The 27,950-nt window shown below is 40.8% G+C and overlaps 5 protein-coding genes across 8 annotated transcripts; 2 read left to right on the forward strand and 3 right to left on the reverse strand.

Moving 5' to 3' along the window:
• The first annotated feature begins 304 nt into the window (after window positions 1-304).
• LOC311271979 (serine/threonine-protein phosphatase PP1-beta catalytic subunit-like) lies at window positions 305-7,396 on the forward strand. Its single transcript, XM_084378010.1, has 8 exons — window positions 305-414; window positions 2,232-2,363; window positions 2,467-2,697; window positions 3,065-3,169; window positions 4,130-4,201; window positions 4,427-4,578; window positions 4,946-5,080; window positions 5,170-7,396. The coding sequence occupies exons 1-8, from the start codon at window positions 363-365 to the stop codon at window positions 5,272-5,274; spliced, it is 984 nt and encodes a 327-aa protein (XP_084234136.1). The 5' UTR covers window positions 305-362; the 3' UTR covers window positions 5,275-7,396.
• A 66-nt stretch (window positions 7,397-7,462) lies between these two features.
• Window positions 7,463-12,784, reverse strand: bpnt1 (bisphosphate nucleotidase 1). 3 transcript variants are annotated; one of them, XM_084378008.1, is made up of 11 exons: window positions 12,699-12,784; window positions 12,441-12,555; window positions 11,854-11,975; window positions 11,597-11,701; window positions 11,375-11,482; window positions 11,165-11,213; window positions 10,017-10,100; window positions 9,767-9,858; window positions 9,496-9,693; window positions 8,321-8,426; window positions 7,463-8,159 (listed from the first exon to the last, which is right to left on the reverse strand). In XM_084378008.1, the coding sequence occupies exons 3-11, from the start codon at window positions 11,971-11,973 to the stop codon at window positions 8,008-8,010; spliced, it is 1,014 nt and encodes a 337-aa protein (XP_084234134.1). In that variant the 5' UTR covers window positions 11,974-11,975; window positions 12,441-12,555; window positions 12,699-12,784; the 3' UTR covers window positions 7,463-8,007. The 3 variants fall into 3 exon arrangements, with proteins under 3 accessions (XP_084234134.1, XP_084234133.1, XP_084234135.1); XM_084378007.1 differs by having other exon boundaries at window positions 12,441-12,771; XM_084378009.1 differs by lacking the exon at window positions 10,017-10,100 and having other exon boundaries at window positions 12,441-12,768.
• Window positions 12,785-13,126: 342 nt separating this feature from the next.
• Window positions 13,127-14,709, reverse strand: saysd1 (SAYSVFN motif domain containing 1; the record flags this gene model as incomplete). Its single annotated transcript, XM_084377433.1, has 2 exons — window positions 13,127-14,230; window positions 14,503-14,709. 2 exons carry the CDS (start codon window positions 14,707-14,709, stop codon window positions 13,907-13,909), a joined length of 531 nt encoding a protein of 176 aa, XP_084233559.1. The 3' UTR covers window positions 13,127-13,906.
• grcc10 (gene rich cluster, C10 gene) lies at window positions 14,703-18,551 on the forward strand. Of its 2 annotated transcripts, none has more exons than XM_084377435.1 (4): window positions 14,703-14,724; window positions 16,546-16,599; window positions 16,841-17,017; window positions 17,999-18,551. In XM_084377435.1, the coding sequence occupies exons 2-4, from the start codon at window positions 16,548-16,550 to the stop codon at window positions 18,136-18,138; spliced, it is 369 nt and encodes a 122-aa protein (XP_084233561.1). In that variant the 5' UTR covers window positions 14,703-14,724; window positions 16,546-16,547; the 3' UTR covers window positions 18,139-18,551. The 2 variants fall into 2 exon arrangements, with proteins under 2 accessions (XP_084233561.1, XP_084233560.1); XM_084377434.1 differs by lacking the exon at window positions 14,703-14,724 and adding an exon at window positions 14,986-15,075.
• Window positions 18,552-18,587: 36 nt separating this feature from the next.
• On the reverse strand, window positions 18,588-27,865 carry LOC311271650 (uncharacterized protein). Its single transcript, XM_084377432.1, has 12 exons — window positions 27,236-27,865; window positions 26,156-26,276; window positions 23,457-23,915; window positions 21,832-21,905; window positions 20,966-21,561; window positions 20,794-20,881; window positions 20,637-20,712; window positions 20,196-20,232; window positions 19,914-20,010; window positions 19,712-19,828; window positions 19,402-19,461; window positions 18,588-19,305 (listed from the first exon to the last, which is right to left on the reverse strand). The coding sequence occupies exons 2-12, from the start codon at window positions 26,193-26,195 to the stop codon at window positions 19,216-19,218; spliced, it is 1,734 nt and encodes a 577-aa protein (XP_084233558.1). The 5' UTR covers window positions 26,196-26,276; window positions 27,236-27,865; the 3' UTR covers window positions 18,588-19,215.
• Window positions 27,866-27,950: the final 85 nt, after the last annotated feature.

A 27,950-nucleotide genomic window follows, 5' to 3' on the forward strand; every position in this document is an offset into this window, starting at 1 on the left:
TGTATGCACGTGTTCTTATTTGTCATGTTTTATTTTTACTCCATGACGACTTGAAAACACGAACTTGTTTGCTAAGTATTATAGTATTATATTTGTATCTAAAATCTTAATTTAACACTGAGTAACTATCAGATAAATGCAGTTGAGTATAAAGTTATTGCTCTTAAATGCTGTGGAGACTAAAAAGATAAATATAAAATTGATACCAATAAAAAGTACCATCAAATTGGACTTTAACCTGACTTAACGCGGGTGATTACTGCCCCTGTGCATGACTGGGAAGGCTTGTCCTCCTTTGAGCCTACAAGTCTACACTCCGGGTCAGTGTTGCCCAACATCCTGCCTGTGTGAGTATCAGAAACATGGCGGAAAGCGAGTTGAACGTTGACAGCATCATCTCTCGACTACTGGAAGGTAGCGTACCATGGTGATATTTTCTCTTTCTGCGTCATTTGTCAAGAAAACGACTCAATCGTTCGTTCGTGTTTTCAACCAGCCAACTTCACGCTGTGTTTTAAATCATTTTAACAGCCCGCATCCTTCGTTATCTGTGGTGTTCATCAGCAGCCCGTAAGCTAGCCGCTGCGTTAAAGGCTCTCAGTGAACGTTATCATGATGTCACAGCTCGGAGCAGCTACCTGCCCGCTAATGTTGGTTTGTAGTTAACGATTGTGAGGTCAGTGTGCTTAAAAAGGGAGGGAAGCGGAACAACTCAGCCTGCTGCCGCCACGTAGAGAGCTAACTATGTTAACAAGTTGGTGGTGGGACTTAATGTTATAACGGTAATGTATAAGAGAAGCATAATAGGCGCTGATAATGTTTTCTTTTTAAAGACGCCATAACGAGAAAGAACCGCGAAATACCGCGGTTGCTAAGTAACGTCAACTATTCTCGTTGGCAAGGAAGCTAGCTAGCAAGTCGGCTAACGTTACCTCCCTGGGACACACCCCCTTTACGTAAGAGCCCGCACAACTTAGCTGTTTCACATGAATCATTTTTAGTTTATTCGATGAATTTGAACCCTTTCATGCATGAATTATTAGATCACAAAGTGATATTTGTTTTCAATGTTTGTGTCTATCCCTAAACAAGAGAAAAATCGTGCTAATAACTTATTTTTTTCGATAGAGCGCCGAAGTCACGCCTCTTCCGGTTTGCAAAAAAAGTATGGGCCCTGGGGGGCCCTTATTTCAGACAAAACTTGTATGGCAGTGAATGGAGACAAATATGTTCTTGATCCTACTTGAGTTGTGCCATGAATTACACATATGTTTGTCGATTTAAAAGATAATTGTTTCAACTTGAGAAAGTTGCAGTTTGTCATAAAATTAATAAAATATTAGACTGTGAAAATACGTAATTATAAAGACTACATAGCTAACAGTTGTGTTAGTGACGTAGTCTTGTCACCAAATGTGTAACTTAACCATTTTAGAGCTGCTCCTGTATATTAGCAGCTCACAGAACTGACCAACTCTCCTTTCACACATCATCTTTTTAGTACCTTCTCTGTGCTGAGTTGGTGGCCATGTTGGTGGTGGTGACGTTTTTTCCTCTTGAATGTGTATGGTTTTTGTTGATATTTTTTTGGTACTCAGACACATACCGGATACTTTGCTGTGTGCAAAAAAAACTAAGCATGTTCTTTATACATGAAGCTGACCTCTAGACTGTTTTTCCCGCTTGCACCACTCTGCCCTCTCTCACACTCACACTTCCAGCTGAGCCGGCAAGCTGTTCATTCCTGTACATGCCAGGTCATAACAACCTGTGTTGACTGGAGTAAATGGCACGTCTAGTCAGGCCAGAAGCAAAGCATATGTATTAGTCAGCTCTCTTTAATGGCACACTGTGTTGCAAATGTAAACAAAAAGGTAGCCAACTCCACCCTTGAAAGAAAAACATATAAAACTCTCAGAAAAACAATTACAGATATTAATGCTAACATTTTAAAACGAAATCTGGATGTTCTTAAGATTTTGCAATTTTTGAATACATTAGTTATCATTAGACTTATTTTCTATGGTCATTATAGCAGTGGTTTAGCCTATGTTTTGAAAATGTAGCTGCCTAGCCTGTTCTCATAATGTCAAATTTGATTCATATGAGATCTGATCATTGTGACAAGTAACTCAATGCCCCAATTGTCATAATTTCTGGTGCCCTTTCTCACTCCTGTTTAAGGATCAGCCCATGCTGACTGTTGACCTCCTTGTACTTTTGTCTTGCAGTGCGAGGATGTCGTCCAGGGAAGGTCGTACAGATGACGGAGGCTGAGGTGCGGGGGCTCTGCATCAAGTCCAGAGAGATTTTCCTCAGTCAGCCGATCCTGCTAGAACTGGAGGCACCACTCAAAATCTGCGGTGAGAACTGCACCTATCACCAGCCATTTATATAATCCCTGTGTGACTTAGTTATTGTTTACTGTAGAAGGTGATGAGAAAATGCATAATGTTATCCCTCCAGGTGACATCCACGGTCAGTACACAGACTTGCTGAGGCTATTCGAGTATGGCGGCTTTCCTCCAGAGGCCAACTATCTTTTCCTGGGGGATTATGTGGACAGAGGGAAGCAGTCGCTGGAGACCATCTGCCTGCTGCTCGCATACAAGATCAAATACCCAGAAAACTTCTTCTTGCTCAGGGGGAACCATGAGTGTGCCTCCATCAATCGCATCTACGGCTTCTATGATGAGTGTAAGTTCTTGTTCACTGGCTACAGTTGTCCTAATAGTGAGATGGCCTATTGTTTGTTTTGCATTTGGCCAAAGAAACAAACATGAACAATTCGTCCAAAGTTATAAAATTGGGAATCAAGCCTGATGATTCATATTTACAGCATTTAGTTTGGCAAAGCAAATAATCTTACTTTCATACCCAACAAAAGCTTTTCAGAAATGACAAAAAAAAAAAAGGATTTTTTTTTATTCCTGATCAAGAAAGATGTCACTAAAGAGGAATTAAATCTCCCTCAGGAGTTTGATACTCCTGAGGGAGATTTAATTCCTTTTAATTTGAAATTAAAAGCCTAATTTTACAATTATCCTTCATTTCTTTTCCTCAGGCAAGCGCAGGTTCAACATAAAGCTCTGGAAGACCTTCACCGACTGTTTTAATTGTCTGCCCATCGCTGCGATTATTGATGAGAAGATTTTCTGCTGCCATGGAGGTTTGTGAAGCATCTCTGTTATGTAGCAGCTACTAACCTACCGCTGAATAATGAGGATGATACATTTGTCTTTGTGTAAATTAATGGAATAATAAGAATGTCATCTTTTGTCATTTTTCCATATTACTTTCACATTGGAAAATGACTACATCATGTTATTGTGATATAGTGTATGAGGTCATTCCTTACCTTATAATGCTAATGAAAATGTACTTTTCAATCAGTTCAGGAAGTTTTTGTCACATTTCACATATATCATTCCACCGGCTGTGATGCAGCCGCTGGAGCTGATTGCAGCTGTTCTAGTCAATGCTTGTGATTCCACTGGAACCACGGCAGAGTGTTTCAGAAGTGGACCTCAGCCTGCATTGAGCAGGTTGAGCTGAGTAGGAAGCCTGTAGTATATAGAACAACTTTATTATCAAACCAAGGCATTTTGTCTAGTGGCCTTCATCATGACCCTAATAATAAAGTTGCCCTATATACTATAAGTGTTGCTTTAGCTTTTTACCTCTTGAGATGTTTTCCCTTCTCCACACACCTTGGAAGTAGGTGAAGTTGTGCCAGAAACTCTTACTCTGCTCCAGGTAGGAAGTCAGACACAGAAACGTCATAGAGCATCGGTCAGTTTTCCAAATGAAAAGACCTGCTTTATCGTAAAAATAGGCTAAAAAAAGAAACGCTGACTTACCTATTGTAGAAGCACAAAAATCAAGAAAATATGACAAAATTAACTCAATCAAAGTGAACAAATCAGGCAAGCAAAACGCTCCTCTTCTGTAATGCTCCCAGGTATGATTCCAAGCTAAGGACGGAACAAAACCATGTCCACGATACAACTTCCCAGAGCTCTGCCCAGTGGAATCCAGCTGTCAAAGTCAACTTCATTTATTTTTATGTCCATTCACATAGGATTTACTGTATTGCTTGTCTCTTTTTACACAATCGTGTCCTCCTCAGGGCTCTCACCTGATCTGCAGTCCATGGAACAGATTCGACGCATTATGAGACCTACTGATGTCCCCGACACAGGTCTGTTGTCCTACAGTATGCGTTTGTGTCACTCAACTAAAAGGAAACCCAAGCTTGGAGGCTTATAGAAATAATGCTATTAGTTTTGGCCAAATTAAAATCAATAATTTCTCCAGACCGAAACTGATATAGCTGGTAATTCAGACACATTTTTCATATATTTGTTTTTTCTGTTTGACTTTACTGTTTGTTATTGTGACTGTTCTATGCTCTTTTGTGTGACAGGCTTGCTGTGTGACCTGCTGTGGTCCGACCCAGACAAAGACGTCCAGGGCTGGGGGGAGAACGATCGAGGAGTTTCTTTCACCTTTGGGGCCGACGTTGTCAGCAAGTTTCTAAACCGTCATGACCTGGACCTCATCTGCCGAGCACATCAGGTAACACCTGCTCTGTGAATAAGGGCTGCGTCTAAAATATTACCATGGAGAATTAAAACTGGATAACTGGAGCAACTTCACATAAAATTAAAGATGATTTATAGTCCTGGTTAGGGCTGTAAGTAAAAGTTATTTTCTTAACTGTTTGATCAGTTTAATGTCAAATAGTGAAACATGTCGACCAAAATTTCCTCAGGGCAAATAGACCTATTCTAATGAATTATTTTGTATGATCAATAATGATAAAAAAAAAAATCACATTTGCAAAGCTAGAAGCAGTTAATTTATGGTAGTTTTATGTGAAGAATGATTAATAGACTATCACATCTACTGCCAAATAACAAGCTCTAATCATGCCTCCTTCCAGGTTGTTGAAGACGGCTACGAGTTCTTTGCCAAACGACAGCTGGTGACGCTGTTCTCAGCTCCCAACTACTGCGGGGAGTTTGACAACGCGGGTGGCATGATGAGTGTGGACGAATCCCTTATGTGCTCCTTTCAGGTAGAGAACTCAGTGTTTGTTGCACCGTAACATGAATCCTGATTTATACTCTTTTATTGTACTCCTCACCTCATCCTTCTTCCTTTCAGATCCTGAAGCCGTCAGAAAAAAAAGCTAAGTACCAGTACGGAGGGGTGAACTCAGGGCGCCCTGTCACCCCGCCTCGCACCGCTCAGGCACCGAAGAAGAGGTGAGCGGCTGGCCCTGACTCTCCTGCTCCTCCCCCCCGGCTGGTCTCTGGCCCTCGTTCCTGCAGGCTGCCTCAAACACTCCAGCCCTCTCTCAGTCAGCTTGTTCATGTGTAAACAGAAACTCCAGGAGTGTTTTTTGCTTGTTCTGTGGGTATTTTTATGAATATGTGAGTGGTATTTTCTCCATTTCTTTCGATGCCATCAGTATGTATTAACTCAGCCCTCACTTCTACTACTCAGTCCATTCAGCAATATTAAAACCAGACTCTTGTGGAGTTGGCAAGATGTTAAGAAAAGATGCTTCTCTGCGCCTTCAGATTTCCATTGTGATTTTGTGAATGCATGTACGCTTGTGAGACGCGGACAGGTTCTTTGTCCTCGACAACCTAAGATCCATGAACTCTCCCAGACCTGTCTCACCTTGATTTGCCTAATCTTCCAATAATTAGACTAATAACTGCCATTACCCCATTATATACTATTAGCTACTTCACTGCTTAAAGGAATAGTTTAGAAAACATTTTATGAAATAACCTTATTTGCTTTCTTGACAAGAGAGAAGATCAATACCACTCCCATGTCTGTCAAATATGAAAGTAATACCAGCAATAGGCTAACTTATCTTAGCACAGACTAGAAACAGGGGGAAACGACTCACCTGGCTCTATGCGATGGCAGCAAAATCCACCTACCAGCTCTTTAAACAAACAACATACGTGTTAATTGAAGTGTAAAAAGAAAATCGGTGTGTTTCACTATTCAGTCAGGCAAATAACCCTCAAAAAACTCTTGACAAGCTTTAGACGATCAGAGTTGGTGCTAAGCTGGCTGTAGCTTCATATTCAACGGACAGACATACTTGCCAACCTTGAGACGTCAAAAATAGGGAGGATTTCAAAACCAAAGCGGCGCTCTGGGGGTAAAGAATCAAAATAACAAGTAAAATGAAAAAGCATTTTCATGTCAAACAAGCCTTTACATAAGAAACAGGAATTCCTTTCTCCAAGGAGTCAGGGATACATTTCTTTGAATATTCTCTTCCTCTCCATTTCTCTGGCCCCCTCTCACACTGTAGAAACAGGTTGTGATAACTAAAAGGGAAAAAGTGTGAAAAATTGTTATAAACAGGGAGAAATACAAGAGATTTGTGACCGTGGAAGGAAACCTGGAGAGGGCAATGAAAATCGGCAGGGTTGGCAAGTATGTGGACGGACATGATGTAACAATCTTCTCATCTAACTCTTGAAATCTTTGCAACACAGCCAGATTTTTCCTTTTTATAACTTCGACATTGCCATGACTTTCCCTTTCGACTCAAGAATGTTTTTCTCCCAGCGGAGGTATCAAAAAAATCCTGAGATTTTGACGATATACGTGCAATAAATATTGCTAAAACTCTTGTGATATGCAAGAATAAACATTTGTAAAGCCTACTTTAAAAAAAGGACACAGCCAGTCGATGCTGTACCTTTTATCAGGGCATTCATACGCAGTAGATGCTCTACATTAGATCAGTGTTTCCAGCCTTTTTCATAAGCAACGCCAAGCTCTGAAACTTTTGTAACCCTCATATCACTGAAGGACTGTTTGCGGTTGAGTAATGCAATAGCGTTTTCAGTTTTGATGTCAGTCAGTGTACGTGGAAAATTGTGGGAACAAAACACGAGTGAGCGCTTCGAGTTCGTGTCCTTAAAAGTCTGTTGAGTACAGTAGGTGTGTAGAAAAGTAGAGACGGATGTGCCAGTGCAAGAGAAGATGGTGAAGTAAGTGGCGTACAGTACAGGGTCAAGAAGTAGTTATCAGTAGATTCATTTTTTCAGTAGATGTTGAGCTCTTACACAATGAACATCATTGCACTTCCAGTCATTGCATGACATTGTAAAGGTCAAAACCATCAAGTCAAGACGATGGCATTCTGTTTGTTGTTCCCACTTACTGGTCCTTGAATGAAGTAAATCATTTCCAGCTCACTAACAAACATTTAACCGATGTGTTTTTATTTATTTAAATCTTGCCTTTTGCCTTGTAAATCTGTTGGTCTTCAAGTTGGAAACAGTATGTTGAGACGTTTTGAGATTTGTAAGAGTTTGTTTCAAACGAGTGAAATAAATGGAAGTGCTGTTGAGCCTGCTCTGTTTTGTGGTTATTAAAGTGTTGAGTGATGCTGAATGACAAAAACAAGGGTTCACTCTGTGGTATAGACATGTATTAAAAATGATTTATTTATATGCGGTTTTGCAAATGAACCTTTACATGTGGTTATTGGTGCATTTCATTTTCCTGACGTCATACCAGAGTGGACAGAGTTCCTGTACAGGTCAGAAAGCTGGCACTAGCCAGATCAGCCAGTGGTAGCAATTCCAGTTGATAACAATGCATTACGCGGTATTTTGTGCATACGAACACCGAAGGAACATAGATGGACACAGAAGTCTGACATGATTGGAGCTGCCATCTTGGATTTTGAGATCATGGTTGGTGAGGTGCGTCCGACTTTCAACGTAGAGTTGAAAATCTGACTTCAAATTGCTGAATGGGAATTAGGAAATTCTGAGTTCGTAGTGGAACACACCATAGAAATCATCAAATTTTTTAAAATACAAAATACTTTTGATGACTTTTTCTTTACACTTTCTGCATCTTTACACGGTTTCTGCATTAGTGTCCAGGAACTCTCCTCTATATGGATTGAACCACAGACAGACATTAGTGTTTTGTCTATGATGAAGACGGACTTCAGTCCGTTTTCAGGGCTTGCCTCACTGACTGTGGTACTCTGCTGACGTAGTACTCGTGGTTGCGTAGTGTAGCAAGAACACCAGCAGAGTTCATGTGCTTCACATTAGCATCGTAGCGGTATGCATTACCATGCATGTCAGTCAGTTTACCTGCACAAAGAGAAATTGATGAAGTAGAAAGAAACATTTTTGGCTAAGACTAGTAAACAATCTGCTAAAGGCTTATATTTTAAATCTACAGACTAATTCTTTATAGCTACAGAGACACATAATTTTTTGCATCTGCTGCTACACAATTGATGATTTTTCACCTCCAACAGCAGTGAGAATGGCCTCAGGAGCGCAGGTGTCCCACTTCTTGCACCCTGGACTGGCGAAAACATAAGCAGAAGCTCTTCCTTCAACAAGCTGGATTATCTGCAGAGAGACGATTTGATAAAACAAACACTCTTTACACATCAAGAGCCTCTTTTACTTGATCAGATTGTATTGATGCAGATGCCATTTTTGTTTCTGCTTATCAGTATAATCCTTCACCAATCCCTGATACATTTCTGTGTGAAAAGAATGTAGGCCTACGCAGGTTTACAGCACCAACGGAGCAGAAACAGAGAAGAAAAAAGGGATGCATGTGACTCAATTGTAGAGCTGCAACAACTAATTGATTAGTTGTCAGCTGTTAAATTAATTTGCAACTTCAGAATTAATCAGTTTGAGTACTTTTTTAAGAGAGCATCTTAAATGTAAATATTTTCTGATTTCTTCACTCCTTCATGATAGTAAACTGAATGGCTTTGGGGTGTGGTCAAAAAACAAAATTTGAGGAAGTCATCTTTGGCTTGAGAAACACTGATCGACATTTTTCACAATTTGGACATTTTATAGACCGAACAACTAAACGATTAATTAAGAAAATAGCCGAAGGATTAATCAACAGACGGGACCTACTTGCCCTAGTCAAGCATGCAAAACTTGCACTGTTTAACCTTTGTTTGATTTGTAACCGGTTCTTGAGTTACACCCCTGTCATCATCTAAAATGGATGAAAGGCACTAGTATCAAAAAAATGTGCCGGCATGGATAAAATGGATTAATAAACTCAGACGGATTGGAAAATTTGGAACCAGGTTTTGATTCCCGTCTCTACTGATTTACTGGCAGTGTTACAACTTTAATAATTTCATTTCTTGTCATTCGCTCTACTTTTTCATCAATCTTTTATATAGAGCCTCCTGTGTTTCTCATGTATCTGCTGGTTTCACAGTCTAACACTAAAAGACAGAAACAGTATTGTATGTATGCATTTATTTATGTGTTTACATGTTTTTTCTTGTGTGTACAAGCTGTGCTAACAAATTGCCCCTGTTGGGATTAATAAAGTTGTCCGCATTCAGATTCCAGTCCACTTTAGCTGAATCCTGGTTCAGTTTGGAGTTCATATTTTAAACAATCTCAAAGTGAGATTTACCTCTAAAATCCATCTCACCTTGTTTCCAGCTCCACCAACTCTTACAACTTCATGCGGCTCCATGGCGTCAACACAATCGGTCACCACCTTGTTGCTATGGGAGCGTGTGGTGGTGATGATGCGTCTATCACCCGGAACTTCCTTCAGCTGAAATCCAAAGGAGCCCAGTCCTGGCATTCCCCACATGGTTCGTCCTAATTCTGCTCCCGCTCCGAGCTGATGAGGAGAACATTTGATTTAACCAGAGTGACAGATGTTCGGACACAGGATCATTTACTTCGGTCTGTACCTGGTAGTTGTAGAAAGGCTGGTTGATGACACCTGCGATAGCTTTGCCTGCGTATGCGATACCAATCAGCACCGTCACATTATCCAGGAGCCCTTCAATGAGAAATTGGCAGGATGTTAGCTGCAGTTAGTGGTTTTACTTCAGTTTAACTCCTGAGGAAATATTTCTGATGTGGCCACATGCAAGTGGACAGAAATAAAAGGACAGAATTTAATCGTTTTATCAGTTTCCTGCGACTGCCTTCCCATACAGAGAGCTGTGCTGTGAAGCTGAGAGGTGTCCGACCCTTTGTGTGGTATCCGGGCTTCTGTTGGGTGATGGAGACACCTTGCCGCTGGGTCAGCAGAAATAGAGTGACAGACACAGGTAGACAGCAGAAGCAGGTATACATAAGGAAGGAAAAGAGAAAGGTAAAAGTGATAATGAAGCTCTGAGAACCAGAAAGCAACCCCAAGAAGTGGTCCGAAGAAAGCATTTTACAACCAACAAGGTAAGAATATCTGTTAAAATGAGGATTTCAGTTAAAAGGCATAATAGGCAGGGTTTTCTGAAAAAAGCAACAAAAAAAACCCAATGTGTATACCCATGCAAAAGTAATCCTGCCCTCGGCCTGTATTTTCTTATTTTTATAGTATTTTGCTGTTGTGAGTTTGGGACTGTAAAAACATAGTGACCAGGTTACATCACTGTCTCCATCTCCTTCCTCTGCTACAACTCTGTGTCTGTTTGACTGAGGGTGGGGCTCAGCTACACACACAGTGCAGAGTTGCAAACAGCAGTCAGGATGAAGCACTTGAATTCACACAAAAATCAGCTAATACTAATTATGTTTTTTTTTTAATCTGTAACACTATGTGGAACTCAACGCAACCATTTTTATGTAAGATAACATGAGGTGAGAGGCATAAAAAAACTGAGTGGGCGGTCCGGCGTGACTGATAGCGGAAAAACACTGACTCTTATCACGAAATTGCTGAGCAAACTGTATTTAATGTGGATCTGTCATGTCTGCCTGATACCTCCTTAATAACGTCAGTACTGACATCCCGAGCATATCTAGAACCGTGACTCCACACAGTACCTTAACAGCTAACCCACCAGAGAGGCTAACATGACTTTGAAGTAGTTACACTATAAACTGCTGTTGTATTTAAAAATAAAAGATTACTGAGCAAGGTTCAAGGTGCAGTGTAGCTGATGATTGTGTTCTTTAATTCATTCTATACAAGCGGGTGGAGTCACATTAGTGATAAATGTATTTGTTTAAGGAGTTTCTTGAGCAAGAGCTGTATAACTTATGATAATGTCTCAGCCTGCAGTGCTTTCAAGCGAATGGCATTTTAATTGACACACACATGCAGAAAAACAGGAAGAACAAGGACATTAAAATGAACCCACCTTCAGTATATTCCTTCGTGCCATCGAGGGGATCGACCCACACAACTAGCTGAGATTCAGAAATATGTGCACACAGTAAGAGTTAAGTGTGTGATCACTAGACGTAGACAATATGTTTATGTAGACAGAGCTGAACAGTTATAAGACACAGACAATACATCTTTCTATGTCTAACTGAAATTATTCATTCATCGTATTTCTGAGTCTTACCTCCTCCTCTTTCAGCCCGCTATATTCTGCTGGACACGTCTTCTGAAGGATTTCCTCTGAGTGGCCATTCTCGATGAGATCTTCCTTTACTTCCTCATCTGGGAGATCCTAATAAAACCAGTTGACACACATGACCAGCAGTCTTTCACTCTCCTTCTATAAACTTGAATAACCTGTATAGATGGGTGTCCATGGGCCTCATTTTACCAGGACACTACTCACCTCCTCTCCAATGATGGTGATTTTAGGGAAACGTCTGGACAGTGACGCGCAAATGCTCTGCTGTGCCAGTCTGTCCGCCAGTGTCTGCAGATCATTAGCTCCAGTCTGTGCAGGGGTTAAAGAGGAAGAGAAAAGGTGAAAACAAGTCATCTCACAGCAGGCAGTGTTAATACGCTGTTTAATGTGTTCATCTGAGACAAGCTATGAGTAATTGTGCTTGTTCCGTGATTTAAATGCCAATAATAAATGTATCCTACCTTTTCCACAATGCCAAGCTCTCCACTGTGAAGGACCTTCCTCACAATGGCTCCAGCCTTTTCAGCCACAGTGTAGGCTGAGGCCACCAGCCTCATGACCACAGCAGGACTTCCAGACATCTCTAATTGACAGAGAAAGCAGCATGTTAATTAGTGGACACAATCAAACCACCACCTTAATTTAAATTTAAAGCATGATGAAGTTGATATGAGGGCATCTTCCAACAATCAATCTGCAGCTCCTTTTTGCTATGTGTCTGACAACTTCAAAATCCTTTCCCAAGTTTGTCTGCTTTGCGTAGTTACATCTCCTCTTCTGAGTATTTGATAGCAAATGAATGATAAGTGCCGATTACTGGATCAACCGATCAATCTAACACAATGAGCTTAATCATTAGCCAATACTGTCTGCTTTCATACACACATCTGTTAACTACAAAGAGCTTGTAAACACAGAATAAGAAGAAATATCTATACAAATCCGGCTAATTAGCTAAAATGCTACTGTTGAGAGTCAGCTAAATCAGAGATATTACTCCAACAATATCAAGTCAGTATAATAGTTGTGATGTTGGGTGAATACTTACTGATGTGAACAGGGAGAAGTAGCCAGGACACTGCTCACAGGCTCGACAAGTTGAATTTGGGAGATGTAGGAAGTGAGTAAAGACCTTTGACCCAAAGACTTGTCAAGATAGTTACCTGGTAGAAAGCTAACAGTGAGTTATCGCAGCTGCAACTAGCAAGCTAGCATGACGTGGTATCTGCTAAAGAATACACGTCAACAGGACGCTTACACCGGCTTCAGTATGCCATAGTAGAAAAAACAGTATCTTGGGTCCTACCTTAATAAATAAACGATACAATCAGCGTTTGACTGGTTTAACGGCTTTTTAAAAAAACGGAAGTACATGGAAGTGAAGCATCTTCCCTCGAGCGTTCTCTGTGCAAAAAGTCTTCGAATGGGTCCTAGTGCCCGCCAAGTTTTATTTGAGGGAGACGCTTGACATTTTAATTAATAAGCTTTCATCTGAGGCTCGAGTCCCATGACACATTTGCAGTGATTAAATATAAGTACATTTACTTAATCACTGTACTTAAATACAATGTTGAGGTGTTTGTACTTTGAGTATTTCCATTTTCTTCCAGGCTTCCAGTCATCTACCTTTCAGAGGAAAAATATTGAATCTTTTTTACTCACTACATCAATTTGATAACTTCAGTTACTAGTTACTTTGAGTATTGTATATTTCATTGGAGCCAAAGCAGCACATTGTTAAAATTTATTTATTTTATCGGCAATCAGATTTAAGAACAAAACACAAAAATTTGGTTAGATTCCGATAATCAGAAAAATGCAGAATATTGGATCTGATAATGGGCCAGGAGGGTAATCAGTTGACTCATTGTATGCAGCATATACATACATGTAAATGTATGTGTAATTTACTTTTACTTGTACTTTTCTACTTAACTACACTTGTTTCCAGCAAATTACTTTTGTTTCTTCAGTACATGTAATATCAGATACTTTAAGACTTTCACTCAATACCAAAGTAATATTTTAATACAATATCTGTACTCACATTTGTGATATCACGGTCTCAAGACAAGATGCAATACTGTTTGACACTTCAGAATTATTTATTAAACTTGGGAAGTCGTTTATTTAAAATAAACAGTTTTTCATATAAATTAAAAGCAGCTTGTTCTTGTTGTTTTTTCCCCATTTCACTCCTAAATACAATTCCCACATTTTCCACCAAACATATGTTGATTAGTACAGGAAATGGAGATGAAGTTCAAAATGAAAGACAGATTTTAATTTTGCACTCAGTGACGGTGATGAGTATTTGATGTAGCAAATTGTTCCAAAACCACAAGTGATGGTCAATATCTGTGACCCTTTAAACTGCTTCAAAGTAGAAACAGAAATAAAACTGCAAGGGAGCCCAATAGAAATAGTAAATTGAGATTATTGTTTAAAGTGCCTGCAGAGTGAAAGGACAAAAATGTCTGTTTATTTGATATAAATATGCAGATCACAGGCACTTCATCTATTAGTCAGGGGTCTGTAACCCATCTCTCCCTCCAGCTGCTCTGCAGTGAGAGTGCCCAGCAGAGGCTGACAGTCTGGGTTGAAGACGGAATAAGCGCTCATCTCTCCGGGCTCGCGGGCAGCTGGGCTACGGAGTCCTTCATAGAGCCAGTAGAAGAGGGAGATGACGAAGAAAGGCAGGCCGAACTCCAGTTCAACAAACAGACCGAGCAGCACCAGCCACAGCAGCACTTTGAGCAGAGTGAGGTTTGTGATGACAAGTTGTCTCGAAGCCAGCCATCTTCCCACAGAGCTGTCCAGCAGCCAGTCACTACGGTCCTGCAGAGAAGACAAAAGGAGGTTCAATGAGTTCAATATGTTTCAACATCATGTGTGTACAGCCTACAGATAGTATGTCCCTGTGATATGGTGTATTCAGTTAAATGTAGAGGATGTGTTACCTGTTTAAGTACTGTTTGATAGTTTATCCTCGTTAAAGGTAAGCTGCCTGGAATTACCATTATTTACTAATACAACTACTCAGAAAACTTTTCATTAGAGAGTTAGTCAACCTGTCACAGCAGCTGCTCATAAACTGAATCTTGTCTCACCGTCCTTGGAGAGCTCTGAGGTGCATCTCTGCTGTTTTCTGTCTCCTGATGTGTCTGTTGACTGACAGGTGTCGTTGTTGTTGTATCAGTCTGAGGAGCTGTGTCCTCTACTGTCTCTGTTCTGCACTGTGGACCAGGACTTTTATCCCTTTTAGCCGCATTTTCAGCCTGTCGCCTGGCTCTGAACTCTGCCAGCTTCTGCTCCATCGATAAACCCAAAAGGTACGTTACACTGAAGTTATCAGGTGTAGCAACGTGGCAAAACAGCGACCGGTACAACTCATTTATAACTTCTTGATAGCAGCTTTGCTTCAGTAACGCTTCGTACGATGTCCCAATACAATTATACTAAATGACATTCACTCTAAGTTTAACTTTAACTACATTTTGGAAAGAGTTCGCCTCGTTATTAGCTTATCACACAGTTTGTTTACCGTTTACATCCGCGTCTACCTAAAAGCCGGAAGTCAAGTCGCAAAGGGGTTTGAACTGTCGTAAAAGGGGTCGATTTCCGGCAGATTTTCCACAGGGCTGCTACAAGCATAGCAAGCTAGCAGGTTGTTTTCATCAGTGGTGAGTTTTCAAACCTCTAGATGTTAATATTCAGTGATCAATGCTTTTATGAATATATATGTTTTAAGCCGTTGTTGCTGTTGGCAACGTAATCCTAAAATAACGTTAGCTTACGTCACCTTCTAGCTAAGGATAGAGAGAAAGTTAACGGTCGATGGCTCATTGAATCCACGTCCAGCTAACACTTGAACCTGCTTAAAGACCTAAATGTCTTCTTTGTTTATAGATTTAATGTTTGTTATATACACTTATAGGTATATCGTCAAATTTCAGGATAAATCTGAATAAACCTCATGATTTTTACAGTTGCTCAGAGCCTAAAATGACGTGTTCGTCTTGTTTTGTCTGACCAACAGTCCAGCTGAGGAAGTGATGTTTTGCCTGAAAATGACCTAAAATATTAACCAATTTTCAAACTAGTTGCAGATGTTTTTTGTATTTGTGTGTAGGTATGTGCAGATGGCATATGGGTACTCTATATGTATGTATATATGCACCCCCATAACGTTACTAGCCTAGTTTATTTGAGGTTTTTCCGATTTTTTTTTTCTTTTTACTTGATTATCATTATTATCTTTATTATTACTACAAGTAGTATTTTCTGTGTCTTCACTATAAAGCATATTAATATTATTATTATTATTATTATTATTATTATTATTATTGTAAGAATGCTTTAAGTTTGAATTAAAGAGGCACTATGCAGTTTTGGAGAAGAAAATCAAACTCTAGAATTTAAATATTTACAATAATAATGAGGTAATAATATTAACTGAGATATTTATCTTTTCCATAACTGAATAAACAAGCTGTTCTCAGAGGAAAATAAGGTCCCCTGAACACTGTTTGAAGCTAGAAAGGTGGCAGGGTCCGCCACATATAAACAAAGTAAAACAGTATGAAACTGTGTTGTCCTGTTAAAAATGTCTTCCACCAAAACTACAGACTTTTTTTTATACATGTACATGTAAAGGTGCACTAAGAAAATGCAGATACAGATGAATTTTCTATTTATTAACTACTTGTTTTAGCTCTACAACTGTGTACACTTCCAGTCACCGTCCTCTTTTAAGCCATCGAGTTTACAGCTGCAGCAATTAACTGATTAGTTGTACTATACTATACTATACTATACTATTAGATTAATCGAAAAACTATTTCCATCATCATGCATTTAAATCGGTGCAGCAAAAAATCTAAACTCTGATTCAAGCTTTGAAAAGTGAATATTTTCTGCTTTCTTTATGACATTAAAACAAGTATCTTTAGGTTTAGGACAAATCAAGACATTTAAGGATGTCATCTTGAGCTTGAGAAACACTGATCGACATTTTATAGACCGAACAACAAATCAAGAAAGTGATCAACAGATAAATCGACAATGAAAATGATCCGTTACTTGCAGCCTTACCCGTTTGTTTTGTTCACTGTTAATATCTGAGTCCAAGTTGTTCTCTGTGTTCTCTTCAGACATGGCCTCAGCACCAGCACAGCAGCCCACCCTCACTGTTGAGCAGACCAGAGGTGAGAAGTAGTGTACGCTTTCCAGCTGGTCTAACTTGTTTTAGGTGTCCCACATCGTTATTGCTGAGTAATGGTCAAATCGCCCGAGGAACTGAGATCTGTCTGTGTCACATGTACTGTAATGAAGTGCACATTGAGTTTACTTTATTCCAAGCTCCTGCCTTTATGTGCTACATAAAAAACTGACTTACATGCTGGGAAAGCAGAGCAGCTACTGACGTATTGTCTCTTTCTTTCTCAGTGGTGCTGAGTGAAGTGATCCAGGCCTTCTCAGTACCAGAAAACGCTGCAAGGATGGAGGAAGCTCGAGAAAGTGCCTGCAATGACATGGGCAAGATGCTGCAGCTCGTGCTCCCTGTGGCCACCCAGATTCAACAGGAGGTTATCAAAGCCTACGGCTTCAACAACGAGGGAGAGGGTGAGAATGAGGCAGCATTTTATCAAGTATAGACTTACGTCAGAGCCGCCCTGAAGCTCTTTGATTGGATGTTGATGTGTCATACAGAAAAGGACCTTTGAGCACATTTCTACATACAGATGTGTACACCATACAGTAAAGAACAAAAATAAAGTAGAAAATGTATACATTCTGAGCCAAAGAACCATCCTATAAAGGAAAACTACACAATTGAACTTATAGAAACTCTTCAGACTTCAGAATCCATCGAGTTGTTGACCAGAGCTGGGCCAAATATTAATATAATATCATTGTCATGATTTAAAACTGAATATCTGGGATTTGGGTATTTTAATATGAAATGTATGAAATAATGGTAGGGCTGCAAGTAACAATTATTTTCATTGTTTAATCTGGTGATTATTTTCAGAATTAATCAATTAATTATAAAATGTAAAAGAAAATGCTCATCACAATTTCCCAGAGTGCACTGAGACTCTTTATTTACCGTCATGAATGATCAAAAAAGCAACAAATCCTTACATTTAAGAAGCTGAAAGCATCTTACAAAATAGTTTTCTTTTGATTGACTAATCAATGGATCAACTAATCATTGCAGCTATGTCTCCACACAATACTGTTCGTACCTACCAACAATCCAGACTTCCACGGGAGTCTCCCAACTTTAACCCTGTCGTCTGCTGTGCTTTGTAATTTCTCCTGTTTATCTCCCGATTTCATTGTGAAACAAATCAAATCAGATCAGTCTTTCTCGGGTTCTGTGTGGGATATGTGTTGTGATACCTGGCAGCCTAACTTTTGTCAAAATTGAAAATGGTTCCAAGAAAACGAAACACGCTTCCATATTTCACTCCACTTGGTGTGAGACCTTCCCCAGTATTGATATTTGTTGATACCTCTGAACATGTTGGCAGGTATGAATGAAGTTGTGGCACTCGGACACATTTTATCACACTGATCCTGGTTCTGCTTCACTTTCAGGTGTCCTTAAATTTGCCAGATTGGTGAAGATGTATGAAACCCAGGACCCTGAAATTGCTGCCATGTCAGTCAAACTGAAGTCCCTCCTCCTGCCACCACTCTCAACACCACCTATAGGAGGCGCCATCCCAGCTTCATAGGAACTATTTACAGTCATCGTTCAACTGCAAGGTTACTTTCATTTAATGCTTTGGATCAACATGAACCTCCTGCTATTCCATCGTGTCTATCATTTTATTTGATTATAGTTTAAAACTCAATACACTAATACGTTCCAACAAAGATTAAATTCCTACCTTATCTACATTATGGTTGCATTTAAAGCATCCTTGCAAAAAACGTGTTAAATTATTGCCTTTTAAATGTTTCAGTATTTATTTGTTACATGTTTCGCTATGACCACTTTCTTATGTCACTGAACCTTTTGAACGTTTACTTTTATGCCATCTTTTTTTTTTTTTTTTTTTTTATCATTTTAAATGATTTTTATACGCTGTCAGATGTATCAAATGTCATTCTCTTGTTATATATTAAAATTAAAAGGTTTTCTGTGGATCTGTGTGGTTTTACTGGAGAAAATGTGACACACTTCCATATACATAACTTTATTATTGCAATAAGGCTTTGGCAACAACATCTTCATATGTTTACCATGTTTTTAAAAAATACTGAAGCGCTTACACACATTTACATATTTACAATAGCTCAAAGGCATCTTCCCTTACACAGACTCTGGAGTGTTGCTCCATTTGGGTGCATGCAAACATGATGACTGTATCATGGCAGGAGAGGCTCATGATAAAAAAGTCAAGATAAATAAAATGAAAGTGCCCCACATCCTGAAATCAGCCACTTTAAAATACAAAATTATAAAGTGCTCTTTAAAAAAAACTGTGCAAATGGTAACAAATGTGAAAGTAACTCTTTAGCAGGTGTTTATATAGTGGACTCAAATATTACTGTGTCTTGTGCATTATCACCCGGCAGCGACTTGGATCTGAATAGATGGTATGTAGAAAAATTAAAATACTCCACCTCTGTGTCGGCAAACAATTGTTCTGTGTGAGGGGATTAAAACCACGTCATAAAATCTAATACTTCCTAGCTGACCAGTTCATTATGAGTTGAGCTCCCTCTTGTGTTGAAGAGTGTTTCAGTCCTTCTGCTTCGGTCACAAGGATGAAAAACAACCCGGCGGAAGACGAGAGGAAACGACTTCACATCTCAAAGTGACGGAAAATGCTTTCGACGTAGCCCAGGACCTTCTGCCAGTCGGGCCCGTCCGCCTTCAGCATCTCCTCCACCGTCTGTCACACAGTAAAAGTAAAGATAACAAGTACACAGCCAGTTTTAAGACATTTTTCCCAATGAGCGTGGAGTAAAAGTTGTGTAAAACATCTCACCAGTGAGGCTGAGATCCCCACACTCTCTCCGGTGTTAAAAGCAAGGTCCAGATTTTCCTTCTGTGGAAAAAAACCAGGTCAGAAGCAGCTTTAACATCATCAGATCCAGTCTTACTGTTGATAGCTTGTACTCATTAACGGTCATTTGGTTCTCAGACCTTCATCAGGTAAAATTCAATCTGAGGGCCAAAATGTTAAGAAAACAGTCACACAAAGTGCAAGAAAGTGTCAAAAATAATGAAATAAATGAAAATATTGTAATTCCATTGTGCCTGTTACATAATTGTCTTCTGAGAATCATCAGTTGTACCTTGTCTGCTGGGCTGAGGTTGTCGTACTGGATGTGAGTCGGTAGATACGTATGATAAACGGCACAGAACGCCAAGCCGTCCTCCCAGCTGCTGCTGAAGTTTGTGATCTCAATATTCTGCCACAAAACATACTTGATGAAGACACGATATAACTGGTAGACATGTATTTTTGTTGCCCACCCTGAATTCCTCCTCTCTAACCTTGTAACCTTGGGTACGACTCTGGCACCAGCGCAGCAGGGAGTTTCTTCTGGAGCCGCCATGACGCCTCAGCAGAGCACTGAAACCATCCTGAGGTCTGGGGAGGCAAGAAAACGTCTCAGGGCAGTTTTTAAAGGGACAATTTACCCCAAAACATATATTTCATCTCCATAAAGATTATTTAGGAGATTATTTATATTCTTTTGAATATAATGGAACTACATGGAGCTGATTTAGACGTCGGCATCAATCAGAAAGAAACAGGGTTCAGTAGTTACTTACTTGATGTAATCTGAGCTCTGGTCGTCATCCTGTTTCCCTGCGAGACAAAAATAGCACCAAATTCAATACAACTGTATACTTACTAAAATGTCTGAAAGAACATAGAGGTGTTTTAGTTCTGTAGGTTTAAATGCATAGTATGTAATTTGTGCAGCTCAATCAAAACAAAACAAAAGACGTAAGTAGCGTGGACTCATGGGAGTTGTTGTCTACATTGTTATGTCACGTTTTAGGATTTTATGGTTTGTCATGTTTGCTGATTTCTTTCCTCACCTTAGAAAAACGCACCGTTACCTTGACTTAAAGTATGGATTTGTCTGGGTTTGGACATTGTTGAAAACATTTGGGATAATGCAAGTACACGACTCAACAATAGATATGGTTTTGTGGTTTTTAGACATTTCAATGCAGAAATGTTACATATTATGTCTTTAAGCTCACCCGTGTAAAAGCTGGACCAGCTGTCCTGCCGCTGTAGCACGCGGTCCATCCGTCTACGTTTTGGCGGCTCTTCTTTCTGAAAAAGTTTGGGGATGTTCATCCATATAATCATGAACGTTTAAAGAACATTTTCATATTAATTCAACAGGCGTTGTACCTTGCACAGCGGCAATGTTGTGCTTGTGTTTTTTGAGGTCCCATTCTCAGTGGAGGGATCAGCTGGGAGTGGAAGACGAGAAAGACTCCTAAAAGACATTTTTTCGCATGATTAATACTACTGTCCTCCAACAATAAGGTTGACTGTGTTCAGAGTCTTTATATGGACTCACCAAGATCTTTCAGACAGCATCACAATCCTCCGTGGATCTCTCGGCTTCTCTTTTTTCTTCTCCAGAGCGGCCAAACTGCGAAGATATCCCTCTGCCACCCCTTTCCCTGTCAGCTGCGAGCTCTCTGATCCGTTTGCCCCCTCAGGATCGTGAACATCCGCCTCTTGATTTGTTTCATTCTTGTCCTTTTGCTCTTCAACATTTTTAGCCTCAGTGTCAGTTTCAACCTTCTTGGCTTTTTCCTCCAGGACTTCCTGTATCTCCTCCTCAGAGTGTTGTCTCTCTGCCTGCTGATCACAATCTGTCACGTCTTTCACCCTGCTCCTCAGAGCATCCAGCTCGACCCGCTCCTGCTGCTGCTGCAGGGTGAGTTCACTTAGTTTGAGGCAGACGTCTCTGTGTTCGGCTCTCAGACTCTCCAGCTCTCTGTCCTTCTCCTGCTGTCTGCCGAGGGCCTGAGCCAGCTGCTCCTCCACGGCCCTGTGGCTCTCCTGGAGCAAACCCAGAGCCTGCTCCGACTCGACTCGCAGCCGGTCGGCCACGGACACCGCCACCTGCAGGTCACACTGGAACTGGTGCCACTCCAACCTCTCCGTCTGTCACGGAGGGGAAAGAAACGGTGTAAATTTGCTCTCAATATGGATCTTTGTGTCCTCATGAGTCTGGGATGGTGGCTTAGATCTCCTATCACCTTCGCTGTCTTTTTCAGCCTGACCTGGACTATTTGTATATGTATGCTCATTGCTCACTTTCCAAAACATAAAGCTAATTACAAGAGTCTTTTTTCTTCAGAGTTGTCAAAATCAAGTCTCTATTGCAAAGTAAATATATGTTTGTAAGGGTAAGGAGCTCTTTTTCCAACCCACCCTGAGTGTCTCCCTCAGTGTGTCCACCTCCTCAACCAGCTCGTCTTTCTGTGTTATCAAGCGTCTCAGCAGCTCTGAAAGACATGTCAAACAAAAAAGTACACAAGACTGAGTAAAAATAGATTCCAAAGTCTGACAACTGCAACCACAAGGGGTCATGTATTCATTATTTCATGAAATGTGTAACAGAAAAATAACATGACATTAATGGTGGCTCTGTTGCATTTAGCCAGTATGCTACATCCCGGGGCCCTGGCACTGGTATATCTAACTTGTATGTGGTCACTATTAGTTTTATTAGTTACGAGTATCTTGATTCTAAAGTGAAGTAAAATTAATGTGGAAGATTAACATCCACCTACGACACAGGACAAAATGTGAGTTTATTCATTCATTTGAAATGGTGCCAGGCTGCCAGCCAGCTTTCATTTTCACTTGAGATTTCAAGTACAGCGACAGACAAAATGGCTTAACGAAAGAAAGATTAATAAGAAATCAATCTAAATGCTGGCAGTGTCATTTTTCTATAGCTATTCCTCTGTGCAATCACCATTTACTTGACTTTTATGTATTCTGTCGTTTTATGTTTTGTGCTGTTTTAGTTGAGTTGCTGTTATGTGTCTTATGTTTGCAATTACTTTTAATTGTGCGCTCTCCCTGTAAAGATAAACAATACAAATTAAAAAAAGCTTAATAACAATAAAAGAGAAAAAGAAATTGGAAATAGATACCTTTTTTTTGCTCTAACTTATCATTTATAAGTATTATGGCTGTAGAAAAATGACACCATCCGTGTGTAGACTGGTTCCCTACAAACCTAATTTTCACTATGCCACTCAGTCTGCCATGTGGCTGGATTTTTCCCGCAAAAACGACGGACGAATTACAGCACAAAGACGACACTGTCTGTCATTTTGTAAACAAAACAGGAAGAGGCATTGTTTTCCCTGGTCGTTATCCCCAGGTGATGGTGGAACAACTGGAATAACTGTGGAAACTTGACACAGCAAAAGAAAAAGAACGTTGTTGATGGAGGAGGCGAAGAAGCTGAAGAGAGAGAGTGATGAAAAACAAGTGTGAACTGACAGACATTCACTAGATGGAGAGTGCCAGTGTTGTGTCAAAGTCTGTTCCCTCTGTGATGTGTGTTTCCACTTACCACCAGGACTGGAGATGGTTCAAAACCAGCGTAACAAACAAAACCTGCCTACTTACTCATACAACTGGGTGTTTTACTCAGGATCAGGGTTTCTAAGTCAAATTGGGACAGTAGCAAGACTGCTAGCAGTAACCATGTTGCTGCTAGCGCTGTCTTTGCAACAGCAGCACCAACAGTGATACCAGAGGGAGACGAAAGGGGAAAAGTTGAAAAGTAGTCAATTTCCGCTTCAAGTTTTCTCCTCCCAGCTTGTTCATTTACTGTATCCATGAGCTGGATCCAATGAAAAAACATTCCTGTCACAAAACTAAATCACAATCAGATGAATGTTAATCAAAACAATTATACTTTTAAGCAAGTTGTCAATAATCTGTAAGTGTTTTTTCTTCTGCAGTTTCCTCTGATCTTATTAACAGTTTAGTAACAGTGTCTTAAAGAAATCAAAGAGTGAGGACAGAGGACGTACCTACTGCTCCTGTGGTAACATCAGTGTTGGGGGTCAGGCCTAGTGAGGCCCTGTAGTGCTCCATCAGACTGAGCAACACCAGCGTCATCTCCCCTCCGGCTCTCTCCTCTGCAGCCTGCGGCTCCAGTCCGCTGTCCCGCTCCTGCCAGCTCTGCTCAGAGGGCGATCCTCTGGACGGTGGCAGGGACGCCGGGCTGCTCGCTGCCTTCACCTGCCTGGCCGCCGCATCGCTCGTCTCTGAGCAGTTGACGCCTTCTACACTTATCACAGCCCATTCTGTGGGAGCAGACAGTTTCTGTGCCCACTCTGCGATTGGTGAGATTGTGGAGGGGGTGGCGCTGCCGGCTGGTGATGGCGTCTGTGCCTTATTAGAGGGGGCTGCAGAAGACAAGGCCATGGCAGCCAGCTCTTCCTCTGAGGGCGTGGTAGGAGGCGTGTGGAAGAAATCTAAAGGAGAGCCTGAGAGGTGGAAATAAGAGGAAAAAAGAAAACTGTCCTGAACCTTAAAATCATCCGATATAAGTTGAAAAGTGAGCCGAAAGCAAAGCCCCCCTCTTCTTGTCCTCGATGCAGATGTAAGCACTCGGTGTCCGCTCCCTTATTTACTGTCCTGGGCTGACTGATGCAGCAAAAAATCCTCTCCTGCCAATGTCTTGGCAGGCAAACACTCACATACTGTTTCCCCATGTGGCAAGATCCAGGAAGAGAGGCGATTTTAACCTGATCTGCTATCTAACAGCCGCTCTCGCTGCGACCACGAGGCGATTACATCCATCATTAATGCTGCTTTCAAAGGAAATTAAGAATCATTTCACTGATTATTTAGTAAAGAGCTGTGTGATTTCTGGCACTTCTGATGTGTTGCACTGGCTATAAACTCGGGCTGCTTCGACTCAGATCTTTTCATGCTCTTTCATCCTCCTTGCCCTTGTGTTGTAGCGCCGGATTCTGCAGACTCATCATTTCCCGGCAGCAGCATGATGAAGTCTGCTCGGCTACAGCAGGGGAGCTATTCTCAGACTACTTCCTGCACGCTGACAGCCGAGGGAGGGAAATGAGGAGCGGCATTTTAAGCAGCTGTAAGCTAGAATTAAACTGAAAAGAAAACACTACGTGTGAGGCGACAACGGGCAATTTCACACATTAGCCGAGCCAAATGACAGTCGGCTTTAAACTCGAGGATACTGAAGGCCTGAGAGAGGCTCAGAGATCTGATGCTGCGGATTCAAAATTTCCTTCAAATCCTCTGAGATACCGCAAACTTCTGATTCATCACTTCCTGTGTGCAAAGAGATATGTGTGTGATCATACAGAAGCTGACACCAGAACTTCAGTGACTGGTTTTCCATTTTTATTCAGAATATTACATTATTGTTATCCCGAATGTGGCATTTTCCAATTAAACGATCTGCCGATATTATTCAGGTTTTAGGAGGTTTTACGTAGCCTCTTGTTTACAGTCAGCTCTGTGCATTGCCACCCCAACAGTTTGCGAGGCTGGGGAGGAGATGTATGCCCAAAAGAAAAGCCAACATTTCTGCCAACAATGACTAGTCGGCGTGAAGAATATAAAATAAAATACAAAATACTGGTATTTGTTGGATTAGTTGTTAAGTAACGACAGGCGGGAGCTCCGCAATTAAAATTAAAAGGTGAAGAAAAGAGAGATAGAGAGATCTTCATAGACCGATTTCTTTTTTTGCCTAAACAAACTAAATAAACAAACTCTCTTTGTTTTCATGACTGAATAAACAAACGGACCTTAAAGGACAACACAACTGTTTATATGTGGCGGACCCTGCCACCTTTCTAGCTTCAAACAGTGTTCTGGCGACCTCATTTTCATCTGAGAACAGCTTGTTTATTCAGTTATGGAAAAAAAAAAATTTCTATTACTTCATTCATTTTGTAAAGATTACAATATTTTGTAGGTACTTAATTAATCATTTAACTATTCATGGACCCTACCCTGATTTTGCATTGAACATAGACAGTCAGTAGGTAAAACTGGGTTTTCTAATGGAAAAACATCCAACATATCACATATATTATCAATGATTGACCGATAATCGATTGTAAAGGCAGTGGACTATCAATCAAAGAAATAGCTTAACATTTGCACACGTTTGTTCACGTGAACAGTCATCGAGACAAAGAGAGGGTCAATCAGTTAAAATGTGATGCTCACCTCTATAGCAGCCCCACTTTGTGACTTTTAGTCTTGTAAAAAGACGACACATTTTGGCTGTCTAACATGCTTTAGGTACATAAAAGAATATAATGAATATTGTTCTGCAGTTGTCATTTTCTGTGATTATTCTGTTCATTTGTATTCTGCATTTTCATTCTTTTGTATTGCAGAAGAGTTACAACCACAAAGCTGATGCCTTCCTCCTCCTCCTCTGCATCACCAAAGAATACAAACTTCAAGACACATTTTGTTCTGAGAGCAAATCATCTTATACTCGCTTGAGAGCTGGGGATGGGACAGGCATTGAAGTAAAGAACATGTGTCTTGGAAACAGACGATTAGCGTCTAAAAATAGTCTCACAGTATAATGACCAGAAGTGTCAGATGAAGTACGTGTGAGAAAACTGTCCATGTGCAGTGCAGCAAATAAAGCAAACTAAACTAATAAATGAAATAATCAGCATTTTTTTCTAAACAAAACCATAGTTTGTGTTGTTTGCCTTTGTACCTGTGGTGCCATGGCTGTCTCTGCCAGTGTGGTTACCCATGGTCCAGCAGGGGTGGATGTCTGAAGAGGCTCCCCTGGTTGTCCTTCACTGCGTCCTCTGTTTTGTGAGGCCGACTGCCGTCTGGACAGGAGGGAATAATCAGTATAAATCTCTCATGAGTGTGACTCATCACTGAACTCTTGATCAGTGGAACAAAATCAGTGCAACATGTTACAAGCTCTTTGACCAGTCCCAAAATGACAATGTGGTTCTTTAAAATGATAATTTGTTATTGAACACAATGATACCAAAGCTTTCGGGCAGTGCAAAAGTCACTGAGTCAGGTGTGTCACCTACCTGCAGGTTTTGTTGACGATGTCTGATTTTACAAGGCTTCCTTAAGCAATCAGAGCTGACAGTAATACAGCTTTCACACACAATTGACATACAGCAACATAAATATAGGCTGCAAAACAAGGAGCTGCAGATGTCTTAAAATCATTAGATTCTCTCCATCAACGTAGACACAGGCTTCTCTGCAGTGCTGTGCAGTAACAGTCTCTGAATCAACCAAACTCCATTTAATAATCTATCGATTTAGGGTTGTCATGGATGTTATGAGAAGACACATACATCAAACGTCATAACTAACCTTATTTAAAAGTTAGTAGTATCTACAAGTCAGTTCGGCATGTGCATGATTGCATTTGAGGCACTACATTTCCAAATGATTTCATGTTTTGGATCATTTTAGGGAGTAATGCAAGATTAGCCTACCAGGAAAAACTAACACCAAATCCAAAACTTATATGAACGTATTTCTCAGTGAATTATATGCCGAATTAACGACTCCTTCCTATCAATTTTTACCATGTCTGGAAAATTTGCTTTGCTCCATAGTCCTGCTTCAAGCAGCCACGTTATATTAAATTGCCCGGTTTGTGAATGAAGTTTGGAGTCACGTTTTCACAAAAATAACAATCCGTATCGGGCGATTTTATCGTGTGAAAAATGAAGGAAAGCAGCGTTTTTCATTCATTCCGGATCCAGCCGACGACACTGCACACATCACCACCACCCTCCAGCTTCATTCATCCTACCTGCTCAGCCTCCAGCTGGACGCCCTCCAGCCGGTCCGGTCCCCTGCTGTCCGTCCGGCGGGTTTCTCCTCCGGGCGTCTCGACCTTCCCGTCGGGGGGCTTTCTGTGTCCCGTGTCCCGAATTCACCAGAGGACACAGCTGGAGTCACTGACATGCATGTTTTCCCGACATCTCGTTTTCAGCACACAGCTGTAGAGAGGCAGCCACCATCTCTAACTTGGATCCAATTGTCAGTGAAACCCAACTCCGCTTCGCCTTTAAATCCAATGCGACAAAAAGCAGAGACGGAGGCAGAAACTAACCGGTGGCGCAGCGGCTGCACGTTGGACCGTCGACATGTGTGTTGTCGGTGTCATACTGTGTTCACACATGACTTAATAATGTGACTAAATATTATACAATGCTGTGCTGCTGATGGGAGAACAAGGCGAGGAGGCGATCACACCGGCTGCAGGGTGATTATCTTTAAATGCAGGTGTGGTGAGAGGCAGGTAACAGCTGACGTCACACAGCACCTGACGTGGAAGGAGGCAGATATACTTTAGGTGAGCAGGTCCAGATGGTTCATTCTGAGCTTGGATTTCCTGCATTTTTCTACACCAGCTCTGAATGCACTGCAAAAGTCACTGTAGCCTATTACAATGGAGAGGGCATGATGTCACTTAAAGAGGCAATATGTAAGAATTTTAGTTGAAAGCATTTAAAAATTAACTT

Source organism: Pagrus pagrus (assembly GCF_965226575.1).
Source record: "Pagrus pagrus genome assembly, chromosome: 16".
Classification (NCBI taxonomy): domain Eukaryota; kingdom Metazoa; phylum Chordata; class Actinopteri; order Spariformes; family Sparidae; genus Pagrus; species Pagrus pagrus.

Bases quoted from the DNA above. Each gene is read 5' to 3' on its own strand.
- LOC311271979 (XM_084378010.1), top strand. From the start codon at position 363: ATGGCGGAAAGCGAGTTGAACGTTGACAGCATCATCTCTCGACTACTG. The intron at 2,364-2,466 runs GTGAGAACTGCA...TTATCCCTCCAG, and splicing joins GGCACCACTCAAAATCTGCG to GTGACATCCACGGTCAGTAC. The intron at 5,081-5,169 runs GTAGAGAACTCA...TCTTCCTTTCAG, and splicing joins CCCTTATGTGCTCCTTTCAG to ATCCTGAAGCCGTCAGAAAA.
- bpnt1 (XM_084378008.1), bottom strand. From the start codon at position 11,973: ATGTCTGGAAGTCCTGCTGTGGTCATGAGGCTGGTGGCCTCAGCCTAC. The intron at 11,214-11,374 runs GTAAGACTCAGA...TCTGAATCTCAG, and splicing joins GCGGGCTGAAAGAGGAGGAG to CTAGTTGTGTGGGTCGATCC. The intron at 9,694-9,766 runs GTACAGACCGAA...TCTCCTCATCAG, and splicing joins AGCCTTTCTACAACTACCAG to CTCGGAGCGGGAGCAGAATT.
- grcc10 (XM_084377435.1), top strand. From the start codon at position 16,548: ATGGCCTCAGCACCAGCACAGCAGCCCACCCTCACTGTTGAGCAGACC. The intron at 16,600-16,840 runs GTGAGAAGTAGT...TTTCTTTCTCAG, and splicing joins CACTGTTGAGCAGACCAGAG to TGGTGCTGAGTGAAGTGATC. The intron at 17,018-17,998 runs GTGAGAATGAGG...CTTCACTTTCAG, and splicing joins CTTCAACAACGAGGGAGAGG to GTGTCCTTAAATTTGCCAGA.
- LOC311271650 (XM_084377432.1), bottom strand. From the start codon at position 26,195: ATGGGTAACCACACTGGCAGAGACAGCCATGGCACCACAG. The intron at 21,562-21,831 runs GTGGGTTGGAAA...CCTCCGTGACAG, and splicing joins CACTGAGGGAGACACTCAGG to ACGGAGAGGTTGGAGTGGCA. The intron at 19,462-19,711 runs GTACAACTGATG...TTTTTTCCACAG, and splicing joins ACCTCAGCCCAGCAGACAAG to AAGGAAAATCTGGACCTTGC.